The 22,407-nt window shown below is 41.0% G+C and overlaps 1 protein-coding gene across 8 annotated transcripts in view; it reads left to right on the forward strand.

Annotated features, from left to right (window-relative positions):
• The window catches only part of LRRC20 (leucine rich repeat containing 20), a 147,713-nt gene that overhangs the window by 44,915 nt on the left and 80,391 nt on the right, over nucleotides 1-22,407 (forward strand). For 4 of the 8 annotated variants that reach the window (XM_042456636.1, XM_042456632.1, XM_042456635.1 and 1 more), the window contains exon 4: nucleotides 15,237-15,404. In XM_042456636.1, coding sequence (XP_042312570.1) covers nucleotides 15,237-15,404 — 168 coding nt within the window. Of the gene's footprint in view, nucleotides 1-15,236; nucleotides 15,405-18,842; nucleotides 19,248-22,407 lie in introns of those variants that run through there. The other 4 variants (XM_042456629.1, XM_042456634.1, XM_042456631.1 and 1 more) reach the window with 2 other exon arrangements.

The following is a 22,407-nucleotide window of genomic DNA, read 5'->3' on the forward strand; positions in this document are numbered from 1 at the left end:
CGCTAACACCCATGGAAAAGTCTTCCATTAAGATGGCAGGACCCATATCTGCCAGCACCATCTTTGCATGAGCATACGTTAAGCCTATACAACAATTATATCATTATACCTTTACCACAGAGATGGACTGCAATTTCCAAAGCCCCCACCAGCTTGTTACTTTGGCTTATGGGGGCCGAAAACCAGTAACATCTGGAGAGCCTCATGTTCCTCACTCTTCCTAGCACCTATTTTTTGCAGTGATTTTTTTCTGGTGGTGGCAACATACATTTAGATGGCACAGTTCTGTAGTCTTCCTGCTTTTCATATTTTTTGTAATTCCCCATTTATATAGGAGATTTCTTAAACTTACTGCTAGTGTTTATCTTTCTTTTTCCATATAGGAATGATTTATTTTCTGCATGGCGTCATTAACTACTGATTTTGTATTGCCTTTGCAACCATTTCAGATTACTAGGGAAGCAGTCATAAATGCATATCAATCAGGATATATCAGATAGGGCAGAAGAGAGAAAAACAGTACGCTTCATCTATTTTGGGAGGTTTGTGGAATTCATGGTGATTCAGTCTTATATATTACCTTACAAACAGATTCTGTTTATTACAGACAAATGTCAGTCTTAATATCTGTTTCCAAATGAATTCCAGTGTAAAGGGATTTGATAACTTGACATGAAATTGATGTTTCTGTTTTTTAAACAAGACATCAGTTGCATTTTATTATTCTTTGCTGTTCTTACCTGCTCTGCTTGAAGGAGCAAGTTATGCATGCGTGTACCACTAATTTCTGCATGGGTAAATTGCCAAGGCTGTGTTTTCCAAAGGATGCTGCTGTCAGTTGGTTTCTGTTCTGCTGCATGTTTTTTGGCTCCTTCATATCGTACTGTCTGAGTTTTAGCAGACAAAAAAATGGGTGCAGGATTCCACCCAGCAGTTCAGTCCATTATATCTGTGAGACTTGCTCATGGCTGATCAGACATACCGGTAGTTTTAAATAAATGCAATTATACAGCCTTGCTATCTGTTTTATTTGGAATAGATGTAGCTGGATGATAGCCTCTTTCAAATACGTATTTAAAAGTGAACTTTATGACAGAAATTTATAAGAAGCAGAGTTGAAAATAGATATTTGTCTTGAAGACAGGGCACATAGTAAATTCAAAAGATGATGGAAAGTTATGGAAGTGTGAGCACAGTAAGTATACTTAATAAGTTAACTGAAAAAAGACATCTTTGGTCCATTTCAGGCATTATGCTCTTTTTCAGAAAACAGATTTGGGGTGCACAAATAGGGAGTTGCCTACATCGGGAATCGTAGGCTGAATCTGTGAATATAGTAGGGCTTGGAGTTAAACTGACTTCCAGATGTTGTTGGACTGCAGCTCACCCCCATTTTCACTAGGGCTTTTGGGAGTTTTAGTCCAACAACATCTGCAGGCTGCCCCTGGTGTATAAATTGTGCAATCCATCGTGTCTTAAATTAGTGTAGCTTGTACTCTGTAGCTTTCAAACATAGGTGCACACCGTATCTGTCATAATGTTAAATACTACATAGTTCAAAGTCTGCCTCCCCTCCCACACATTTTGTGTACTAGCCTTGTGTGAAGCAGCTTTAAAACACTTGAGAACTGAAGAAGCATTTGAGTGCATTCCACAAGAGGGCAACATTAGTGTCTTCAGCAAAAAGTGTAGGGGAAAAAATTAGAAGCAACTGTGAGCACTTGTCATGATCCCTAGCAGATCCTGCCATAAAATATACAGTAATCCCCAACTTTCCTTTCTTCTGTTATGCTATGTCATTATTATTGGATATGATGTTAATATAGTTGGGCTTCTGTATCCACGGATTTGTTATCCACAGATTCAACCACCCAAAGCTTGAAAATACTTTTTAAAAATCCAAAAAGCAAACCTTGATTTTGACATTTTATATAAGGGACATGATATTACTACACCATTGTATTTAATGGGACTTGAGCATCCACAGATTTTGGTATCTATGGGGGGGGGGGTCCTGAAACCAAATCCTAATGGATATTTAAGGTCTACAATATTGGTTTAGTGGGTTTTGTTGTTTTTGTTTATGGTCATGTTCAAGTAGCATCAGAGGGACATCCGTAATGGGGGGTGCGGAATATGTATTAGTGGATGGGACATATTGTATTTGTGCATGGTGGGGAGTGAAAGGAATAACTGGCTGGATACTGAGCAAATGTGGAGGTGAGCAGTGCTGTTACTAGCAATTGTCAAAGTCAGTCTCATGGGATCAGGAAGAAATGGCAGGGGTTCCCTACTTCCCAACAGTCCCCTCCACCCGGAAATTTGCTCAGATCATCTCAATTGCTGCGCAGCTTTCATTGTACTGTATTCCTTTCTAAGTGCTTACAGACTGTCTGTGTAACAATTTGCTTTAAAATCTTTCCTCTTATTGATGTCAGGCTGACTGGGCAGTAATTACTTAGGTCTCTCTCTCCCCCCCCCCCCAACATTTGCTGGGACTTCTCCTGTTTGCCAGGGATTCTCAAAGATTATTGCCAATGGTTCTGAGATTACTTCTACCAGTGCTTTTAATACCCTTAAATGAAATTCTGGCCACATAGACCTGGATTCATTAGAGTAGCCTGGTATTCCTGTAGTACCCCTTTACCTGTTCTGTGCTGCATCTCCCCTACTGCATCATCTGCTCCATTTTCCCCAGAGTGAGCACTGTTTTCCTTTTCAGAGAACACTGAAGCTAAGAAGGTGTTGAGTAGTTTTGCCTTTTCTCTCTTCCTTGTTAACATTTTGCCATCTCCTCACACCTAGTATTTCCCTAAGTTTATTGAAATCAGCTCTAAAGTCTAGAATGCCTGTCTGGCTACGCTCGACTTGTCCTTTCCATTGTTTAACCAACCCCAGGAGAACATGGTCACTTCACCCACCACTTCCACTCCATCGCTTTTGGTTAGGATCAGATCTAAAATAGCTAATGCCCTTGTTGCTTCTTCCACCTTCTGGACAATGAAATTGTCTGCAAGGCAATTGTGGAATTTGTTGAACCTTAAATTTTTGTAGAGTTTGACTTCCAATAAATATCAGCATAGTTGAAATCTCCCATTACTACTACATCTCTCCTTTCTGAATATGTGGTCATCTGTTCCAGGAAGGCATCATCCAAGTCCTCAGTCTGTAGTAGACCCCCCCTCCCACAATGACATCATTGTTGTTTCTTCCCCCCTTAATTTTTCCGTAGATGCTCTCAATCTGGCTTCCAGAATTTAAGTGATGGATCTCTTCACAGGTATAAATGTCCATGACATATAAAGGTACTCCTCTCTGTTTGGTTTATTTCTGTGAAACAGATTATACCCCTCTATTACTACATTCCAGTCATGAGACTCATCCCACCAAGTGTCAGTGATGCCTATTATATCATATTTGCTTTGCTGTGTTACAAGTTTAAGTTCATCTTGCTTATTTCCCATGATGTTTGTATTAGTGTATAGACATATAAGACAATAGACCATTGTCCCTAGATATCTACAAGTGTTTTTTCTCCCTCTCACTGTTGAGTGTTTGTAACTATTTTTCTTGTTACAAGATAACAGTCAGGCTATTATCTCTAGCTATTGATGAACTCCTGCCCTAAAGAATACTGGCTTTGTCCTCCACATAACTCATTTTAAAGCCCTCCTGGTCAGATTTTTCAAACTCTTAGCAAAAACATTTCTGCCCACTGCTGTGAAGTACAACCTATCCCTTGCCATATCATATTGATAAGACTCTTGTCAATTTCTGATTATGAGCTGATTATGATTATGAGTAAAAAGAGGTTGGTTGGTTTTTTTTAAATCCCTCTTGTGGTTAAAACTTTCATGCTCAATGCCACATTTTGAATATAAATGTGCTCACATACGAGGGGTTGTTGAAAAGTTCTTGGGCTGACCAAGAAAGGAATGACCTAGAGCCATAAAACCTCTATGCTAGTCCATATATTCAACCTGAAGTTTGATGCACTTGGCACATTATATCTCAAGCTTCTTTAATCCTTCCAGGGTTTTTTTTTTTTCCTGGACTGGTCTGGTCTGCTATCACCTCTGAATCAGTCACAAATTTTCTTCTTTTCAAACTCTTTTTAAGATTTGAAAACAGGAAATGGAACAAGAATTGGTGGATAGTCTGCATCAGACCACAAATTCTTCAAAATATTCATCATCTTGTAAGCCCTGTGCATTGTCCTGCAAAAAGAGAAAAACCTTTCCACAGAATCCTTTGCTATTTTTCCTTCAGTGCCTCCTTTAATTGGCACAGCAAGTTAGAGTAGTATCCTGCATTATCTGTTTGGCCTTCTGGAAAGAGTCAATATCATAAAAATACTTTCCTTATCAAGCTGTGGCCATGATCTTTCCTGCTGACCTTTTAGTCTTGAGTTGCATCCACAGTGGAGAACCAAAATGCAGCCACTGCAAGTACTGTTGTGACTATGTTTCATCAACTTAGATCTGTTTTGTTTTTGGTCAGCATTCAGACATTTTGGCAAGCACTTGACTGACAGCTTCCACATAGCCAACTGCTTATGAATTATAAACCCAATACTTTACTGGATATTTGTAATATCTCCATAATTGTTTTAGTTGAGATTTGCCAATATGCCAAAATCAGGTCATGAGCATGTTCAACAATTCCAAAAGCTGACACTTTTGAAGTCCTCCCAGAGGGGCACCACTTCTTAATAGCTGAGTATGGCAGGAACTTGTCAGTCAGTGTTTGCATCATACACTCATGGATTTCCTGTGGAGTTCTCTTCTTTAGGAACAGGTACTTCATGACAGCCAGGAGTTCAGCACTTGTATATTCTACACTTTTTGTTGACATGGTTCTATCAATTGTCTTTTCAAATGTCAGAAATTAAAGCTACGATCCTAGAAATTGGCAATTTACAATACAAAAAAACATTCCTTCAAGCTAGAATGACAACATTATGCTCATATTTTGGGATCGGGTCAAGATCTTTTCAGCACCCTGTCATAGATTGCAGAGTGCAGGTTTCAGGAAATTGTATTCTCTTATATCCATCAATGAAGTCTTACCCTTTGATCCACTTTCTTACTTCAGTAAAACTCTGGGAGCGATATTCATTAGCAAATTAGTGAATTTCCAGTTGGTATCTCCTATGGCCTTTATCTTGGCAAGATATATCTTTGAATTGACATCAAAGGCTTCAAATCCATTCAAGACTTTCTTACATAAAAGAAAATTGCCAAGGAATTGTAGAAGAATGAGGAAACTGATATCCTGTCAAACTATATAGACATTCTTTAATTTCATGTTTTTTCAAAGTTGGAACAGCACACTTTTGAATGTGCATTTTGATGATCTCAGGGACTTCAGACTTTTGCTGTCTGCCTCTTTGTTCTAACCCAGCGTTTTCAAAGCAGGATTGGATGTAAGACTCTGCAGTGAGTTGGCAGTCAATAAAGGGCCCTGTCTTTAGAAGATATTGAGTTTCTCTTAGCTAAAGTCTCAGCCTCCTCTGTTCCCAACTTCGTTAGTGTTATCTTGTCAGTGGCGTTTATAGAAACGTGTTAGTGAAAAAAGACAGGAGTCATGGATACAAAGCACACAGTGACTATCAAATACTAAACAAATCACACAGTGACTATCAAATAATATAATGCACCAATTTAATTGGTAGTCAAGTGGTCTTTAAAGCCTCTCTCTCTCTGGAGCAAAAAACCCCCAAACAACCAAATGACATGCCATGTCAATGTGCCAGATCTCCAGCAGTTTTGCCTGGACCTTCCTGTTCCTATCTTTGTTGTTATTCTGTGCCTTCAGGTTGACTCTGATTTAGGATGATCCTATCATAGAATTTTTATTTATCAAGATTTATTCAGGAGTGGTTTGCCGTTTTCTGAAATATAGCCTACAGCACTTGGTACTCCCTGGTGGTCTTCCTTCTAAATACTAACCAGGTCTGACACTGCTTAACTTCAAAGATCAGGTAAGATCTTGTGCCTTTGGAGTATTTAGATCACTTGTTCCCAAATACATACCTATAACTATGAGGAGACAGAGATGACCAGGACTGCCCTGTTCTCACAGTCTTTGAGATTCATTAACACTGGTGGGAGAGGGAGCTTATGCCATTCAGAATATAGATGCTATTTCTCAAAAGGCCCACTCCAAGTCTTCCTGGCAGTCTCCTTGAGCTGCTGCAGTGCAACACTCTTTTCCTTGCCAAGAGTAATGGCTTTCTTTCCTTGCTGTCTCATGGGCTTATTGGAATCTGTTCCCACTTTTCATTGTATGGAGTGAGGATAGTCAATTGAGAGGCATCATTTCCTGTAGTGAACACAGCATGTGAATATTTCTTGTTTTGTTTATAAAAGCGAGCTACCACAGCCCTGAACATAAGAAAAAGAATGCATTTTAAATGAATGTGTAATAATGAGGCACTAAGTGGGACAGAAAATGAAAGGACCATTGTGTTTTGTATCACTATAAAGTATGCTATCTTTTCAGCTGTAGGGTCTTGAAAGGAAAATTAGGACAATAAAATAAAATAAAATAATAAGGTAATGTAAGACAACCTGCTAGCCTACAGATCAATAATACAGTCCTCGTTTGTTGTTGTTGTATGCCTTCAAGTTGTTTCTGACTCAACCCTAAGGCAAACCTATCATGGGGTTTTCTAGATAATATTTGTTCAGAGTGGGGTTGCCTTTGAGGCTGAAAGTTTATGACTTGTCCAAGGTCACCAGTGGGTTTCCACGGCCTAGCATGGATTCAGATCACTACACAACACTGGCTCGCAGTCCTCACTTAGTACAGCCAGAAACTATTTGAGGGTAAATTGCTATAGAAGGAATGAGTTACATTTCCAGCTTCACTCTTTACCAGTGAAGACAAGACTGATGTAGCTGGAACAAATGCTTCAGGGCCTTAGTAGCCTGAAGGGGTATGATGATTACCAGAGACAAAATGTAGGACAAATTCGACACCAAACTGTAGGATAACTGCAGGACAAAACTCAGCTCAAAATGTAGGACATCTAAGGTCCTCCCTTTTTCTTAAACGTCTTACATTTTGGGCTGAGTTTTGTCCTGCAGTTGTCCTACAGTTTGGTCTCGAATTTGTTCCACATTTTGTCCCTGGTAATAGTGGACAATTCTGGCAACCCTATGCACTGCCTCTGTAGATACTGTGTCCATTGCAACTCCTTGAAATAATCTTTGCATTGCAAGTATTTCACAGAATCATAGAGTTGGAAGAGACCACAAGGGCCACCCAGTCCAATCCCCTGCCATTCAGGAATATACAGTATCAAAGCACTTCTGACAAATGGCCACCCAGCCTCTGTTTAAAGGTAAAAGTAAAGGTAGTCCCTTGATATGAATGTCTAGATTTGGAGAAACAGACAACTAAGTGCTTCAAACAGTTGTTTGCAATGCTGATGTAAAGTTTCTTTAAATGCTTCTGTGAGACCTTGTGGATAACCTCTTGCAGTTTAGCCAGATCTGAGTAATGTATGCTTGTCCTGTTTTCCATAGTTTCACTACAGGCTACTGAAATCTCCCATTCCACAGCAAATTAAGACAGCAAAACATTAGAGAGGCAGTGAAAACCACACTGTGAAGAGCCACTAGCAGCCTCATTTTGGTGGTTCCTGTAGTAATATTTTAGCTGGTATCTTACTTGTGTTTTGTTGGCACAATAGTCAGTATAACACTGTAATATGAATATATGTGCATTCATGCACACACACACAAACCATAAAAATTGCCAAAGGGAAAATTATATCGTATATTTAAATATGTTTGACTCCATATTTTTAATGAATATAGAAATAAAATGCAGGTCTTCCACTGGGAAATGAAGTCTTCTAAGTATGAAGGAAGTGCTTCTATAATTTAGATTTTCCTTCTAATATTGTTCAGAAAGCTGTCTAAAAAAGCAGAAGTTGACAAGAGCTGCCCAAGCACCTGTCAAATAATTTAAAACTGAGAGGAGCACTCAGGTGAGATAGAGTGGGAATTTTAATTTTCATTGCATTCCATCTTCCTTGACATCCATCCAGTATGTGCTTCACATAATGCCAACTCTCTTGTCATCCAGTGAGGGAAAATAAAATAATTTTAAATAAACTATGCTTAAGATCTGATGGATTCTTGCTACTCTCAAAGTTCATCTACCCAAAAAGCCAAGTATCTTCTTTTCCCCTCAAGATTCCTTTATTACAGCCAATGCTACTACATCTGTGACCAAATACTCTCTCTCCCATCACACACACACATACACACACAGGGAGAGAGAGGGAATTTGGGAGAGGGAATCAGTCCAGAACAATACTGGACATTAGCAAATGTCAAGGAGGTGGTCTGCTAGTGGCTGTTATTCCACTACCAAGAGTAAGTTTAGTACAGTGCACCTGTGTCATATGTGGCTTTCAGCTTACACTGAAAACTGTGTGCTGGAAGAGGTAATGGTGTGTGTGCCTGTGGTGCGTGCAGCACGGGCAGGAGTCCCATTGTTTTTAGTGGGGCTCCAGCATACACAGTATTTCCCGTACACGGAGAGGGTCCAGAATGGATCCCGCGCGTAAGGGAAGGGCACACTGTATAGTAATTTGAGAACTGGACCGGGAGTTTGGGAGGCCAGGGTTTGAATCCCTACTCAGTCATGGAAACCCACTGGGTGACCTTGGGCAAGTTATACTCTTATCATCATACTCTCTTAACATTAGAGGAAAGCAATGGCAAACCTCCTCTGAATAAGTCTTGCCAAGAAAACCCCATGATAGGTTTACCATAGGATTGCTATTAGTCAGAATCAACTTTAAGGCACACAACAACATTTTTTTCCCCTTTTTTGCTTTGCTTTTTGGTGTTGAAAATTTATCCACCCACACCTTTTTAGTTTGAGAGTCTCCCCTGGTTCCCACACCAAATGAGGTGAGACACCTGGGTAGAAATGAGAGGCCTTTTTAGTGATAACACCTGTCTATGGAATTCCTTTCCCACAGAGGCCCCCCTCCACCAGGTGATTGTGTTTTTAATCTTTTCTTCACCAGGTGATTGTGTTTTTTATTTTCCCAAACATTTTTAGGACTCTTGTAGTGCTTTTAGATCTTTACACTTTTATTTTGTTGCTGGTTTTAATTTGGTTTTTATACAGGAATTGTATGTGGTCCAAGTGTGTTGCCAGGGTGCTTCATCCCACCACTGTGGGATCACACACATATTAAACCATAGACTGATGATAGTTTTCTTTGTTGTAATGTTTTTATTCTTTGCTAATTATTTTTTTAAAAACAAAGAGGCCATGGGGGGCAACTGTGTTACCCAAAATGCCAGGGTCCCAAGAGGGCACCCACAACCAATGTTTAATAAGAGGAATTTTATTAGTTTTTGTGATTTTTCGGGCTATGTGGCCATGTTCTATAAGAGTTTATTCCTGATGTTTCACCAGCATCTGTGGCTGGCATCTTCAGAGAATGCTAACCTCGAATAGAGTGGGTATGTATACACACACACCCACACACACACACACCCCACACACACACTGTGTGACCCTGGGTGAGGAGGAGTGATTCCCATGTTAATCTGTGTATTGCTCTGTTGTTGATGTCCTCCTCAGGGTAGGAGGATATGCAGAAAAGGATCAGTGTCTGCTAATTGATGATCATTGTCTGCTGGGAAAGCCTCTGACCCTGAATGGTTTCTCATTTGCATTTGCTGAGTCCTGGTTTTGGTGTCCTTCAGGACTGGTAGCCTAACTTTATTTACTTTGAGGGTTTCTTCTTTCCTGTTGAAGTTGTCCTAGTGTTTGTGGATTTCAATGGCTTCCAATGGTGAAACGTCAGGAATAAACTCTTATAGAACATGGCCACATCGCCCCAAAAACCCACAAAAAACCATGGATGCCGGCCATGAAAGCCTTCGACTTCACATTAGAATTTTATTAGCTCACTTAAAGCTGCTCAGAGGGCTTTAGGCAACTAAAAGCAGGCGTCAAGCCAGTACTGAGAAACAGAACTCCAAAATGCAATGTCCAGATGTAGTTTTATTTATAATAGCAAAGCAAAAATCGACTTTCACACAAACACACATACACTAATGATATAAAAAGTGTCAGCAGGGAGTGATGTTCAGGATTGCAGTAGGTGATTCCAGAAGCAGGTTCCAGTCAGAGGGTTCTGTGAGAGGAAAGTGGTTCAGCACACTGCCTGTGGATCTGAGTTGGCCAGCAGTTGCTGAGGAGTCAGGTGAGATACAGAGTGTCTATCGGACCTCAAAACAAGACCAGATTGGTAGTGTCTGATCAGGCATATTTATAGGACAAAACATCTCATGGGGTAGTTTTGGGATTTAAGGTGAAGTTCCCAGGATGGAAGAATAGAAGTGAAAGTCTATAAATGACTGGACAATCAGTGCAAGTATCTCTAGACAACAGAGTATCTCCTCCAGAGGGAAGTATACTTGGGTATCTGTTTATTTGTAAGCTCTAGGTCTATCACCCACCATCACTCCTATCAATGAAAGGATTACACACATTCTGATATTAATTAATCTTAACTGATCTATCCTTGACTGTGCTCTTGAGCTTTCCCCCATTCTTCTGGCTCAGTATCGTCAAATATGGTCTTTATATGTGTACATTTACAGCGCTTTATAAATAATAATAATAATAATAATAATAATAATAATAATAATAATATAGCATGGCAAGTTTCCTGTATTAGGCGGTGCCTTCCCTTCTACTTGCCTAAAACATGCCTTTAATATCAAACTGATATCAGAAAGATGGGGTACAGAGAAAGGCCAGACCTTGAGGTAATAAATGGTAGTTCAGCTTTCTCCACATTGTCTTCAGTAGGAGGTTACTTCTGTAGCAGTAGGTGGGTTTCCCACTTTAACATCTGTACCATGCATTCTTGGCAGGATGGAGGCAGAAGCAATGTGAATTAAGCATGTATAGTAAAGAGACCCTGTATTTATTTATTATTAAATAACTTGCCTGATCACCCATCTAGCAGAGTAGGAATTTCAGGCAGACAAGTCGAGAAATAGGTTATTCTATCCCTTCTCTGCCAAGTTGTTTGGTGGAAGACAGTTTTTAATACTAGCCTACCAAGAATCTAGTAGCCTGTATTTCCATGTTGGTCATAATGGAAGAACTGGAGAAGCAACCTTTCTCCTCTATGGTCAGTGTGGAAATGCAGACTAGTTTTAAAAAGTCTAATATTTGGTTCCTTTGGGTTTACTAAATAATATCCATGTCCTTTAATAACTTACTAACCAGTATTGAGAAGAGCAGAGAAATAATATATTTCTCATCACTTTTTCAGTTGTTACGTCTAGTGTCATTGAAGCTACCTGTACAGAGACTTGTGTCAAAAGGTACAGGAGATGGTGTGAGTGAGATGAGGCTCAGTGGGAGGAGAAAGAAGATATTATATTAAAATTTAAAATTAAAAAAAATTTTTTTTAAAAACTTTAAAATTACAATAATTTTTAATTCTTTAAAAACACTACATTTTACCAAATTGTTACTTTAAGCACATCAAATGACATATATGTAAACACATTTAGGCTGAGCATATGATATTGTAATTTAAAAGTATAATTTTATTTGTGCTAGTTGTTTAAATCACAACTCTTACTGTTACATTCAGTGATATGTGGGAATTATGATTTATAAGTAATATTAGTACAAAAAACATTACTAAGGTTTCTGTATGATGTAGTATAGGAGGAGGTCAATGGAAGGGTGATGCCATGAGTTAACACACCGGGTGACACGAGCCCTAGTGATGACAACACTGGTGAGGCCAGCATTGTGGCAGCTTTAAAGACAAGGCCTTCATCATGGAAATGGACGTACTGTACATTCCTCATGTTTTCATATATGATGCATCATACAAATTATGGCTCCATGTCAGTCCAATTGCTAGCTCACAGTGACGCATGCTAAGTAGACGAAGCAGTTGATGTTGCTCCTTGCTCAGAAGCAGAACTTTGTGATGTAAGAGCTGTTCGGCAGTGGAATATGCTGCCTAGGAGTATGATGAAGGCGCGTTACAGACTGCCCAAAATGGCCAGTTGCTGCATCCGGGAACTGCAGCGGCCAAACCGTGCGGTTCCCGGGCACAGCCAGAAAGAAGCGCCGAAATGGGGCTTCTTTCTGGGCTCCGGAAGTGGCGCCGCAAGGTGCTAGTCGCGCATTCGCAGCGTCATTTCCGCCATGCAACGTCCGGATGCTATGTGTCCGCAACGTCAAAATGGCGGCCCCGTGTAGACGGGCGCCACCATTTTGTACAGACTCAGGCCGTACTAGAGTTGAGGGGCGTCAGGAAGTGACAACCCTTCTCAACCCTACCACGCCCCTTCCTAACCCTAGCACGCCCCTTTGGCACGTCTGTAATGCGCCGAAGTCTCCTTATTTGGAGATTTTCAAACAGAGGCTGAATGGCCATCTGTTGAGAGTGTTTTGATTGTGTATTCTTGCATGGCAGGGGGCTGGACTAGATGACCCTTGTGGTCTCTTCCAGCTTTGATTCTAACATTTAAAAAAGGATTGTCTATTAATTTGATAGGTTTTTTTATTACAAGTTAGAAAGATCAGTTTTCAAAATGATTCTGTGGCTAATTCTGTTGGGATTCATCTCCTATCCATACTTTTATTATGCAAGAGAAAAAGTTGTTTTAACTGAAACTTGTTACGGTATTTGCATACATCAAGGACATCCAGTCCTCCTTTTGATTTAGCTTTATGAGCCAGGCTTTTAGCATTTCTATCTTTTTTTTTCCTTTTAAGAATAAAGCTATTCAGTACTTGTTATTAGAAAAGTAAATATCTTCTAGAAACGCTGAATGATAAAACCTGAAAGAGAATGTTCCCTTTAAGTACAGCTACCATCTTCATAGTAACTGTACAAGTGTATGTGGGTGGGAACTTTGCCTTTGAAGAGCTGGGTTTACCTGTTTCATAAGCCTTTTGTAGTTTAATACTTAAAATAGCATGTTTTATGGCAGGGGTCAGCAACCTCCGGCCCGCGGAGGCCTTTTGGCCGGCCCCTGCCTGCCCCTGCCACTGCCGCAACCGATCACGGCTTTTCCCAGCTCCCGGGCGCCGCCATTTTGTTTTTCAAAATGGCGGTGAAGTCTCGCATGAGACTTTGCCGCCATTTTGAAAAACAAAATGGCGGCGGCCTAGAGGCGAAGTCTCGCGCGATCACAATAAAGGTCGTGCGAGACTTCGCCGAGGCCCGCTGCGGCCGCCGGAGCCCAGTGGCCTCATTAGTTGTGGCAATAGTCACTGCTTTGTTATTGCTGTTGCGTGCCTTCAAGTTGTTTCTGACTTAACAGCAACGTTAAGGCGAACTTGTAATGGGGTTTTCTTGACAAGATTTGTTCAGAGGAGGTTTGCCATTGCCTTCCTCTGAGGCTAAGAGAATGTGACTTACCCAAGATCACCCAGTGGGTTTTCATGGCTGAGCAAGGAATAAAACCCTGATCTCCATAGTCCAACTCTAAGACTATTATAACACACAGGCTCTGATATATATTAATATATACTGCTTAAAAGGGGGATAAGTAAATGTCATGAAGGGATAAGACACTTAGTGATTATGCTGGCTGTATGTTGCTTCTAATGGCATGGGGTATATGTGCATGTTATTGCACTCATGCTCAGCCTATGGGTTTCCCAAAAACTAGCCACTGTGGAAAACAATACTGGGTCCCATTTTACACTGTGCAATTATGGAATCCTGGGATTTGTAGTTTGGGGGAGGGTACCAGAATTTTCTGGCTGAAATTTCTATACACTCCTCCTAAAACTGCCAATCCCAGGATTCCACAGAATGGAACCCTGGCAGTTAAAGAAGAATCATAGTGCAAAAATTATGTACTGTGAAAGAGCCCCTGAACTAGCAAACCCTTTAATCTGATTCAGCAGGGCTTTTTCTAGTTCATTTGGAAGCAAACTATAATGAGAATGAAGAAGAAAACCAGGCTAATGGTGGTAGAGTGGGTCCTTGTTAATCTGCTGAGATTTGGTTCCAGGACCTGCTGTAGATACCAAAATCCATGCTTGCTGAAGTCCCAATATATACAGTGGGGATAGAAAAATGGTGTCCCTTACATAAAACAGCAGACTTAAGCTTTGCTTTTTGGAATTTTGTCAAGTTATGAATGGTTGAATCTGTAGGTGCAGAATCCATGGATACTGAAGGACAACTCTACCTGCCCACTTCAGATGTTTATAAGAGCTGAGATCTTTGCTGCTTTCTCACATCCTCTGATTCTAAAAATTCACTTCAGTTTTCTTTCCTTTATTTTTTAATTAGTTTGGAGAAGAGTGTTGCAGTCCCCCCTTTAAGATCTGCTGCATGAGTTGTGGCATTGAAATGCAATGGTTGGCATACAGTGGACAAACACAGATGGTTAGTCTTGGTACCCTTCTTCAGAATTCTGCCTTAATAATAAATGCTTTAAGCATCTGATCATAGTCAGCATGTCTCTTTCTTAAATTGGTCTATAGAGATTTCTGTAGACTTCTCATTAGAGAGAATATTGAATGAAGGCTCAAGTTACCTATCTGAAATACCAAGACTTTGCTTCATGTTTTTTTGAAATGGACTGTGTTTCTGAGCTGAATATCAGAGGCTCAATAATCTTAGACATCTCTTTTAACAAGCCTCCTCAGCCATCAATTCCCCACAAAGTAGCCTTTGAGAGAGAGGAAAGTTGAGATTCGGTATGAGCAAAAGAAGTCTGATACTTTAGTGTAACTCAAGAGTATGATGGGCAAATTAATCACTCTAGATAATTTTCTAACATTGGTGGTAATGAGGACGCGACGCGTACGGATGCTCAGCGTCCGATACGCAAAGATGGCGCCGGCCATGTAGAAGGGCCGGTGCCATCTTGTATGGACGGAGTCCGTATTAGGCCCAGGGGCGTCTAGAAGAGACACCCCTTTTTTAAAATGGGACGTCCTCCAGACGTCCCAAATGCCGGTTTGTAACCGGCCATGGTTACTCTTTTGGACCCCAAGTCAGCATGATCAGTGGCCATGCTGGAAATGAAGTACTCTGGAGGCTGTAATCCAAGAAAGAGGCCACCAATCATTTGGCCTCATCTCTTCTGCAGTCCTTATTTCTTGTTACTAACAGGCATAAAATGGAATTTGGCAGGACAACTTCCAAATCAGTCAGAGTTATTACAATTTCCCATCCTGTCCAATTGCAGAACTTAATCTGGAAGGAAATTACATTCATCGCCTGCCAGAAGAAGTCCGAACACTGTCGCATCTAAGACTCATCAACCTTTCCAGGAACAAATTTCAGCAGTTTCCAGAGCAGCTGACCTCCTTGCAAGCCCTTGAAACAATCAATCTGGAAGAGAATGAGATTGCAGGTAAGAACATATATGTGCATCCAAGTATCTCTGGGTTAAAATGATGGACTATTTGAAAATTTTACTCTCATATTTAACTTATGTGTGCGTATATGCCTTCAAGTCATCTGTTGACTGATGGCAATCCTATGGATTTCATAGGGTTTTTAAAGCAAGGAATACTCAGAGGTGCTTTTGCCAGTGCTTTTCTCTCAAATATAACCTACAGCAGTGATGGTGAACCTTTACAGGGCCGGCACTGAATGTTACTCGGTAGTGGGGGCACCACTTCTCTCCCCGCACCTTTTCTGGTCTCTTTCTCCCCCTGTGCTTTTCCCAGTCTCCAACTGTCTTCGAGAGACAGCTGAAGGCCAAGAAAGGTCTGGGAGGAGGAGCCATGGTGCACACCTGCGGCTCCTTCTCCCCCTGTGCTTTTCCCAGGCTCCAACTGTCTTCGAGAAACAACTGAAGGCTGAGAAAAGTTCTGGGGGGAGGAGCCATGGCGTACATCTGTTGCTCCTTCTCCCCCTGCACTTTTCCCGGCCTCCAGTTGTCTCTGAGAGATAGCTGGAGGCTGGGAAAGGTCCAGGAAATGGAGCAATGGGCACACGCACCTGTTCCTCCTCCTCCCCACCAAGTGCCAGGCAAAATGGTGATGTGTGCCACTTCTGGCTTGTGTGCCATAGGTTCACCATCACAGACCTGCAGATTAGGTATTTGTTCGTGGCAACTGGAGTGACCGTTTCCACTTCAACACTGCACACACTTCTTAAAAATGTACTTAGAAGTCATGAGAAGGAGAGAACAGTGCCATAGGCTTATATGTTCACGCATCAAATGAAAATTAAAAATCTGAATTGAGAATTAACTTGAAAGAGATTTGCACTGGGAAATGAAAAGGGCCTGAGATAAGGACCAGGAATGCCAACACATGCGAAATGGTGAGAGGGATGAGGTTGCCATAAAGAATTGCTCTGCTTACCTGAACTGGTTCTGTGCAAGAGCATGCCACTCTGCATGCGAAGGAATTGAGATTTTTGCTTGACAATGATATTTTAAACTCTTTTATTTTGAGCCTGAAAGACATAAAGCAAAGCTACAATTTTAAAAGTTATGTATGCATTCAAGATATATAAAAAGGAAAGAATGCTTATTGCAGTCACTACTGCTGTATACAGTTGTCCTTTCATATCCAGAGGGAGGGGGGTGTCTATTCCAGACACACACACCCTTCTTCGCTATGGCAGCACATTCACCTCCTTTAAGAATAACAGGGCTTGATATCCACTGAAGCTCAAACCTGTAAGTGGCAAGCCCATGAATAATGAGAGTCCATTGTATATTGTTTGTCTTTGGCTTTTTTCTGTTGTTTCAACTACCTCCTATTTTGAAAAATTATCCAAAGCAATTTCAGGGAGATATGTTTTGAAGAGGACTGAGAATTTGGACACCCTAAAGTCACATGTTTAATTTCATAATTAAGTAACAAACAAACATTGTAGCATAGCCTTCCCTCACTTGCTGCCCTCCAGATGATTTGCAAGACAACTTCTGTAACCCAGCTGGCAGTGTAACTAATTCAATAAGTGTACTAGCTTGTCTAGATACAACCAATAAGACTAAAGTTTCCAAAGATGGTTAGACTTGTGAACCATATGCAACAACGGGGTAACCAAATGGCAGGCAATCACAAACCTGGGACTCTTTCACACCACACAATTATAGCACTTTAATTGTCATGGCTGTATCCTTTGGAATCCAGGGATTTGTTGGTGAGGCACCAGAGCCCTAAATACTGTTGCTAAACTGCAGACCTGATGATTGGAACATTAGCAGACTCATAGTGGAATGATAATGCTGTGTAGTATGAAAGGGTCCCAGTGTTTGCTTGCAATTTGGTTTCCCCATTGTTTTATATGGTTCAGGAGTCTAACCATCTTAGGATACATTAGCTCTAGTGGCTACATCTAGTCATCCTGGTACACCAATTGAGTTAGGACTTTACTGCATGAGGGAAAAAAAGGCAAAACGGATCAGGAGCATAGTGGATTTCTCCATGCTGCTCCATATGATGCTGTAGCACTTCTCAAGGGGAGATGGCCATCAAAGCATACCTTTTACTGAAAGGGAAAAATCTGTTCAGCAAAAAAACATGCTTCAACTATTGTCTTCCTTCAGGAAGAGAATGGAAGTGCTACAAGGGAGTAGCACAGAGAAAATTGCTCCACTCCTAGTAGGTTTTGCCTTTATTTTCTGATGCAGTAAAATCCTTAGTTATGTTAGGTGCTGGATCTGAAGAGAAACCTTGTTTTTTTGTCATGTTTGTGAGCCTTCTTTTCAAATTCTGTTTTTATATCTTGAAGCCCTTTCACATTGTACAGTTATAGCACTATGATTCCACTGGGACTTCCCAGCTTTTTAAATGAACAGGTAAAGCAATGTATGTAGATACCAGTTCATAAAAGATATTTACAACACCTTTGAGTTATGGTTTTTGAAGAGTTCCAGAGGTCCCAAAGAGATCAAGACCACATACAGAGAATAGGAGACTTGCAGAGAAAGATGCGAGGCAGAATGATTAGGCTGTAAGAATGTAATTGGGCTTAAATTGCAGTAGTTGAACTCTGGAATTTCATGGAAAAGTAAAAATAAAAATAAATAAAAATTTAAAAAACAGAAGGCATGTTGGGTAGGGTAATAGAGCAGGAGGCAGGTTTAAGGAGTCAGGAAGGAGCACAATGACAGCAGTCATATGATTGTGAAGGCATGTGGTCATGGCTATAATATAAACATGTATAATTTCGTTTGCATTGACAAGCACAATTGCGGCAAGAATGGGGCTGGTGTAGTAGAGTCCCCAGTCATTCTTCATGAAAGTCCTGATCTTTCCTTTGATCTTCACCAAGCATAATTCTAATAGACAGGTGGTATAATTCAAGCACCCATACAAGTATCAGGCTAGTGACAACGTTTTTCTTCATTTGCTGCAGGAGTAGCTGTGTTGACTGTTAAAATCTAAAATGCATATTTTATGATACCTCTGTTAGGCAAACCAGAAAGCATACAGAACACTTGCCAAGAAAACCCATACGGATCTCCATTAAGTCAGAGTCAACTTAAAGGCACAAAACAAGAACAACAGAGCTTTCAAATTTCACTGGCATCTACATCACACAAAAATTGTAGGGGAAAAAATCATACAACCCCTATTTTTTCAGAGCGCAGTGATCTTTCTATGAAGGCCATATGTTGCCAGTTCTGAAGGCAGAGTTAGGTGGAAAAAGTAAGTGTGCCAATGGACACCAAATGCAAATGAGAAATCTCCCAGGATCAGGGGTTTCCCAGCAGACAATGAGCACTAATCAAGCAGAGACTAAACCTCCTTTGCATACCCTCCCACCCTGAGGCCTGCCATTAGCAACAGAACAATAAACATGCAAATCACTCCTGCCTTTCCAGGTCACACAATATATATACCCAACTCCTTTCTAGGCAAGCATTCTCTGAAGATGCCAGCCACAGATGCTAGCGAAACATCAGGAAGAAACTCTTCTAGAACATGGCCACATAGTCCAAAAAACCCACAAAAAACTATGGATGCTGGCCAGGAAAGCCTTCAACTTCACATCAGACACCAAAATAGATTGCTCTAACCTGTGTTTTATGTTTGAAAATAGAAGACGGAAAAAAAAATCTGATATTTTAAAAATCCTCATTTTTGACATAAACACACTCTACTACAGTTCATAGATGAAATCTCTCTTATCTAGAATTCTGAAATCTAAAATGCTCCAAAATCCAAAGCTTTTTTCATGGGTGGCTGAGTGACACCTTTGCTTTTTGATGGTATAATGTACACCAACTTTGTTTCATGCATGAAATTATTAAAAATATTATGTATAAAATTACCTTCAAGCTTCCTTATATGAAATATAAATGAATGTTCTGTTTAGGCTTGGGTCCCATCTCCAAGGTATCTCATTGCATATATGCATGTATTCAAAATCTGAAAAAATCTGAAATCCAAAACACTTCTGGTCCTGAGCACTTCAGATAAGGAAGACTCAACCTGTATTAAGATGTGATCATATGCTGCATGCTTTTTCCTCCTCCCACCTGTTATTTTTTGTCTTTGTGCAAAGTTACTGAACATAAGCACATCTTTAATACTACAGGCTGAAGCAGCTGATATATCAAAATGCCAAATAGCAGTGATGGACAATTAATTCATGGATTAAAGTGAAAGGATGTTTGCCAGATGGGATTTGTAAATAAATCGGGTCTGATATCACATAGGAACCTGCACTGAAGATCAGTCTTCCCAAAATGTCTTATCTCTGCTACTGATAACAAAAATAATATTGGCAAAGCTGCCAGTTAAGATCTGTATTTGATTGATTTTCAGAGGAGAGTCAGAAGCAGTAGGTGAGGTTACGTGTGTGTAAATACATGCAATGAAGCATCTTTTTCTTGTCTAAACTTTTGTTTGAGTGACATATTTGTAACCAGCATGAGCTATGACTTGATGTACCTTAGTATAGTCAGCCCTCTGTACAGATTCTGCATCCATGAACTGAAAATATATATTTTTAAAAATCCCAAAACAAACCTTGATTTTGCTATTTTATATAAGGGACACCATTTTATTTGTTGACAACAGTATTTAGTGGGATTTGAGTATCCACAAATTTGGATATCCACTGGGGGTGGGTGGGTTCTGGAACCATATTCTTCCCACTGACAAGCATCAGATATTCTCTACATGTGCAGGGATAGAGGGAAAGGCTCTCTTTTGAGATGGCAAGAGTGATCAGACAGAACTGAACTTTCAAATCTCTCCTTTAGAAATCAAGCTATACTATTTAAATGCATACCTTTTAGGGAAATACACAAATACTCAGTGCCATAAACCAAATGCGTCAAAGACCTTAAAATGTCAGGAATTGCCCGCTTCTCTTTGTGTACGGTTAAAAAACCAGCTTCCCTTAACTGAACTGCTTATTTTCCTTGTTTCCTTCCAAGAACTAATTATTTTCAGGTAAGGGCTTAATTTGAAAAACCAGGACCCAACAGAGTTTAGCACTAGAACTTAGTTTCAGTTTCATTATTCAGTCTTGGAAATGTGAAATAAAAAATGAAAGAACTGTCTCTGTATCAGCAGGAGTCCAACAAGAGAGAAGAGAGGGGAAAAAACACTGCATATTATTGCAAAATGTTCTAGACATGTTATGCCATTGTGGGCAGGGTAGGCATGGCCGGTTGCATGGTGGGGGCGTTCCTACCCTGTCCAGCACTCAACACATGGGAAACAAACTCTCCAAGGCCGGAAGTGCAGCAACAGTGGCGCCTTTAATGGCAACAAGTAACTCAAAAGGTGCAGTAACACAACACAAACTCCCAACTCAACTTTAGTCCCACAATCCTTGTGCTGCAGGACTTAGGCAAAGGCCATGGTCCCAGTGTCCTCCACAAGGCTTTGGCCGCTTCCTGGGCATCCACCTGAGTGCTTCTCCAAAGCCTCTCTCTCTGATTTCTCCCAGACCTGTGGCTCAGGGCCCTGTTCCCAGCGGCTGCCCTTGGTGTCCCACCACTCGCCCTCCAGACTCCCAGCATCCCTCCGTCTCCAGTTGCCTTCTCCTGGATACAAGAATTCTCCTTCCTCCCTGGGGTCTCTGAGTCTAAAGACCTCTTGGGGGCCCAGAGCCCGAGGGCTTGCCCTCCTTTGCAGGGACACCAGTCTTCCTACCCTTTGGGGGCTACAGGTTACCTTTCCTCTTTCCCACTCAACCACGTCTCCACATCCTCCTCTTCCACATGTTAACCCTCTCCCCACACAACTCCTTTCCTCCTTACTTATACCCCCTGGAGGCTCCGCCTCCTTTTCCCCTGGGCCCTCCTTCCTAATTTCCTCCACCTGGTCACCCTCAGCCCTCCCAACTCTCCCAGCCTCAGGCGCTACCTTACTACAGCCATGCATGTTTCAAACTAAAGCTGCTTTTGGAAAATATTGTTGAATGTTAGAATACAATACATTATTGATTTTTCAGGATTTGCCACTGAGAAAGGGCCAGCATCCAAATTTTTAACATGAATGTTGTATAAGAACATCTGGTTGCTTTTGGGGATCCCATCACTTTCTTTAACAACCTCTGGTCATTTGTGGAGTTTCTTTCATCACTGAGTAATTTACTGCCAGCGTCTGATAGTCATAGATTTGGGGAAAAGGTTTGTTACAGAGCATGTGAGCAGAGGTGGGCAGCTGGAGGAGAGATATGGTGGCAAGCAGGCTTGACACTGCAGACACTTCATTTTAGAGAGTTGTTGACAATCTCTCCCTCAGACTTACAAGAAATTTAGGAAATACAAAGCAAGCTGCAAAGTCAGTGTGCCCATTTACTACTCACACCCTTGCTTGATACTCAAAATGTCTTATACTTGACAGGACATTCATGGCCAGCTTCACCATTTGGGGGAAGGCATGAGGAATGGCTTCTCTCAGGCATTTTGGCTGTGTAGCCTGAGCTGTAGCATTTTAATTTCCCAAAGTGCCCAACAGAGTGTCATCTTTGTGGGATATTAACATTCTCTGCTGTCCAGCATTCGATGACAGCTTGTGCCTCCCATGATAAGAGGATGATATATTTGCATTGGTTTTGTCTTGGACTTTAAATCTAGCCAGTGTGCTGAACTCTATCCCCCAAATATGTCTGGCACCTAAGAAGAATCCCTAAGAAGAGGTTGTTGTTAACTGCCTTCAAGTCAACCTCATGAATGACACACCTTCGAACAGGCATCATCTCTGGTTCTCTGCTGCTCTACTCAGGTCCTACAGGTTCAGGGCCATGGTTTCCTTGACTTAGATCCACCTGGAACATGTGGTGGCTTCCCAACTCCAGGGATTTCTGGATGAAACGAATTATCTAGATCAATTTCAATCTGGTTTCAGACTTGGCTATGGAACAGAGACACCCTTGATTATCTTGGTGGATGACCTACACAGGGAACTGGACAGGGGAAGTGTGTC

The sequence above is a fragment of the Sceloporus undulatus genome, chromosome 3 (assembly GCF_019175285.1).
Source record: "Sceloporus undulatus isolate JIND9_A2432 ecotype Alabama chromosome 3, SceUnd_v1.1, whole genome shotgun sequence".
Lineage (NCBI taxonomy): Eukaryota > Metazoa > Chordata > Lepidosauria > Squamata > Phrynosomatidae > Sceloporus > Sceloporus undulatus.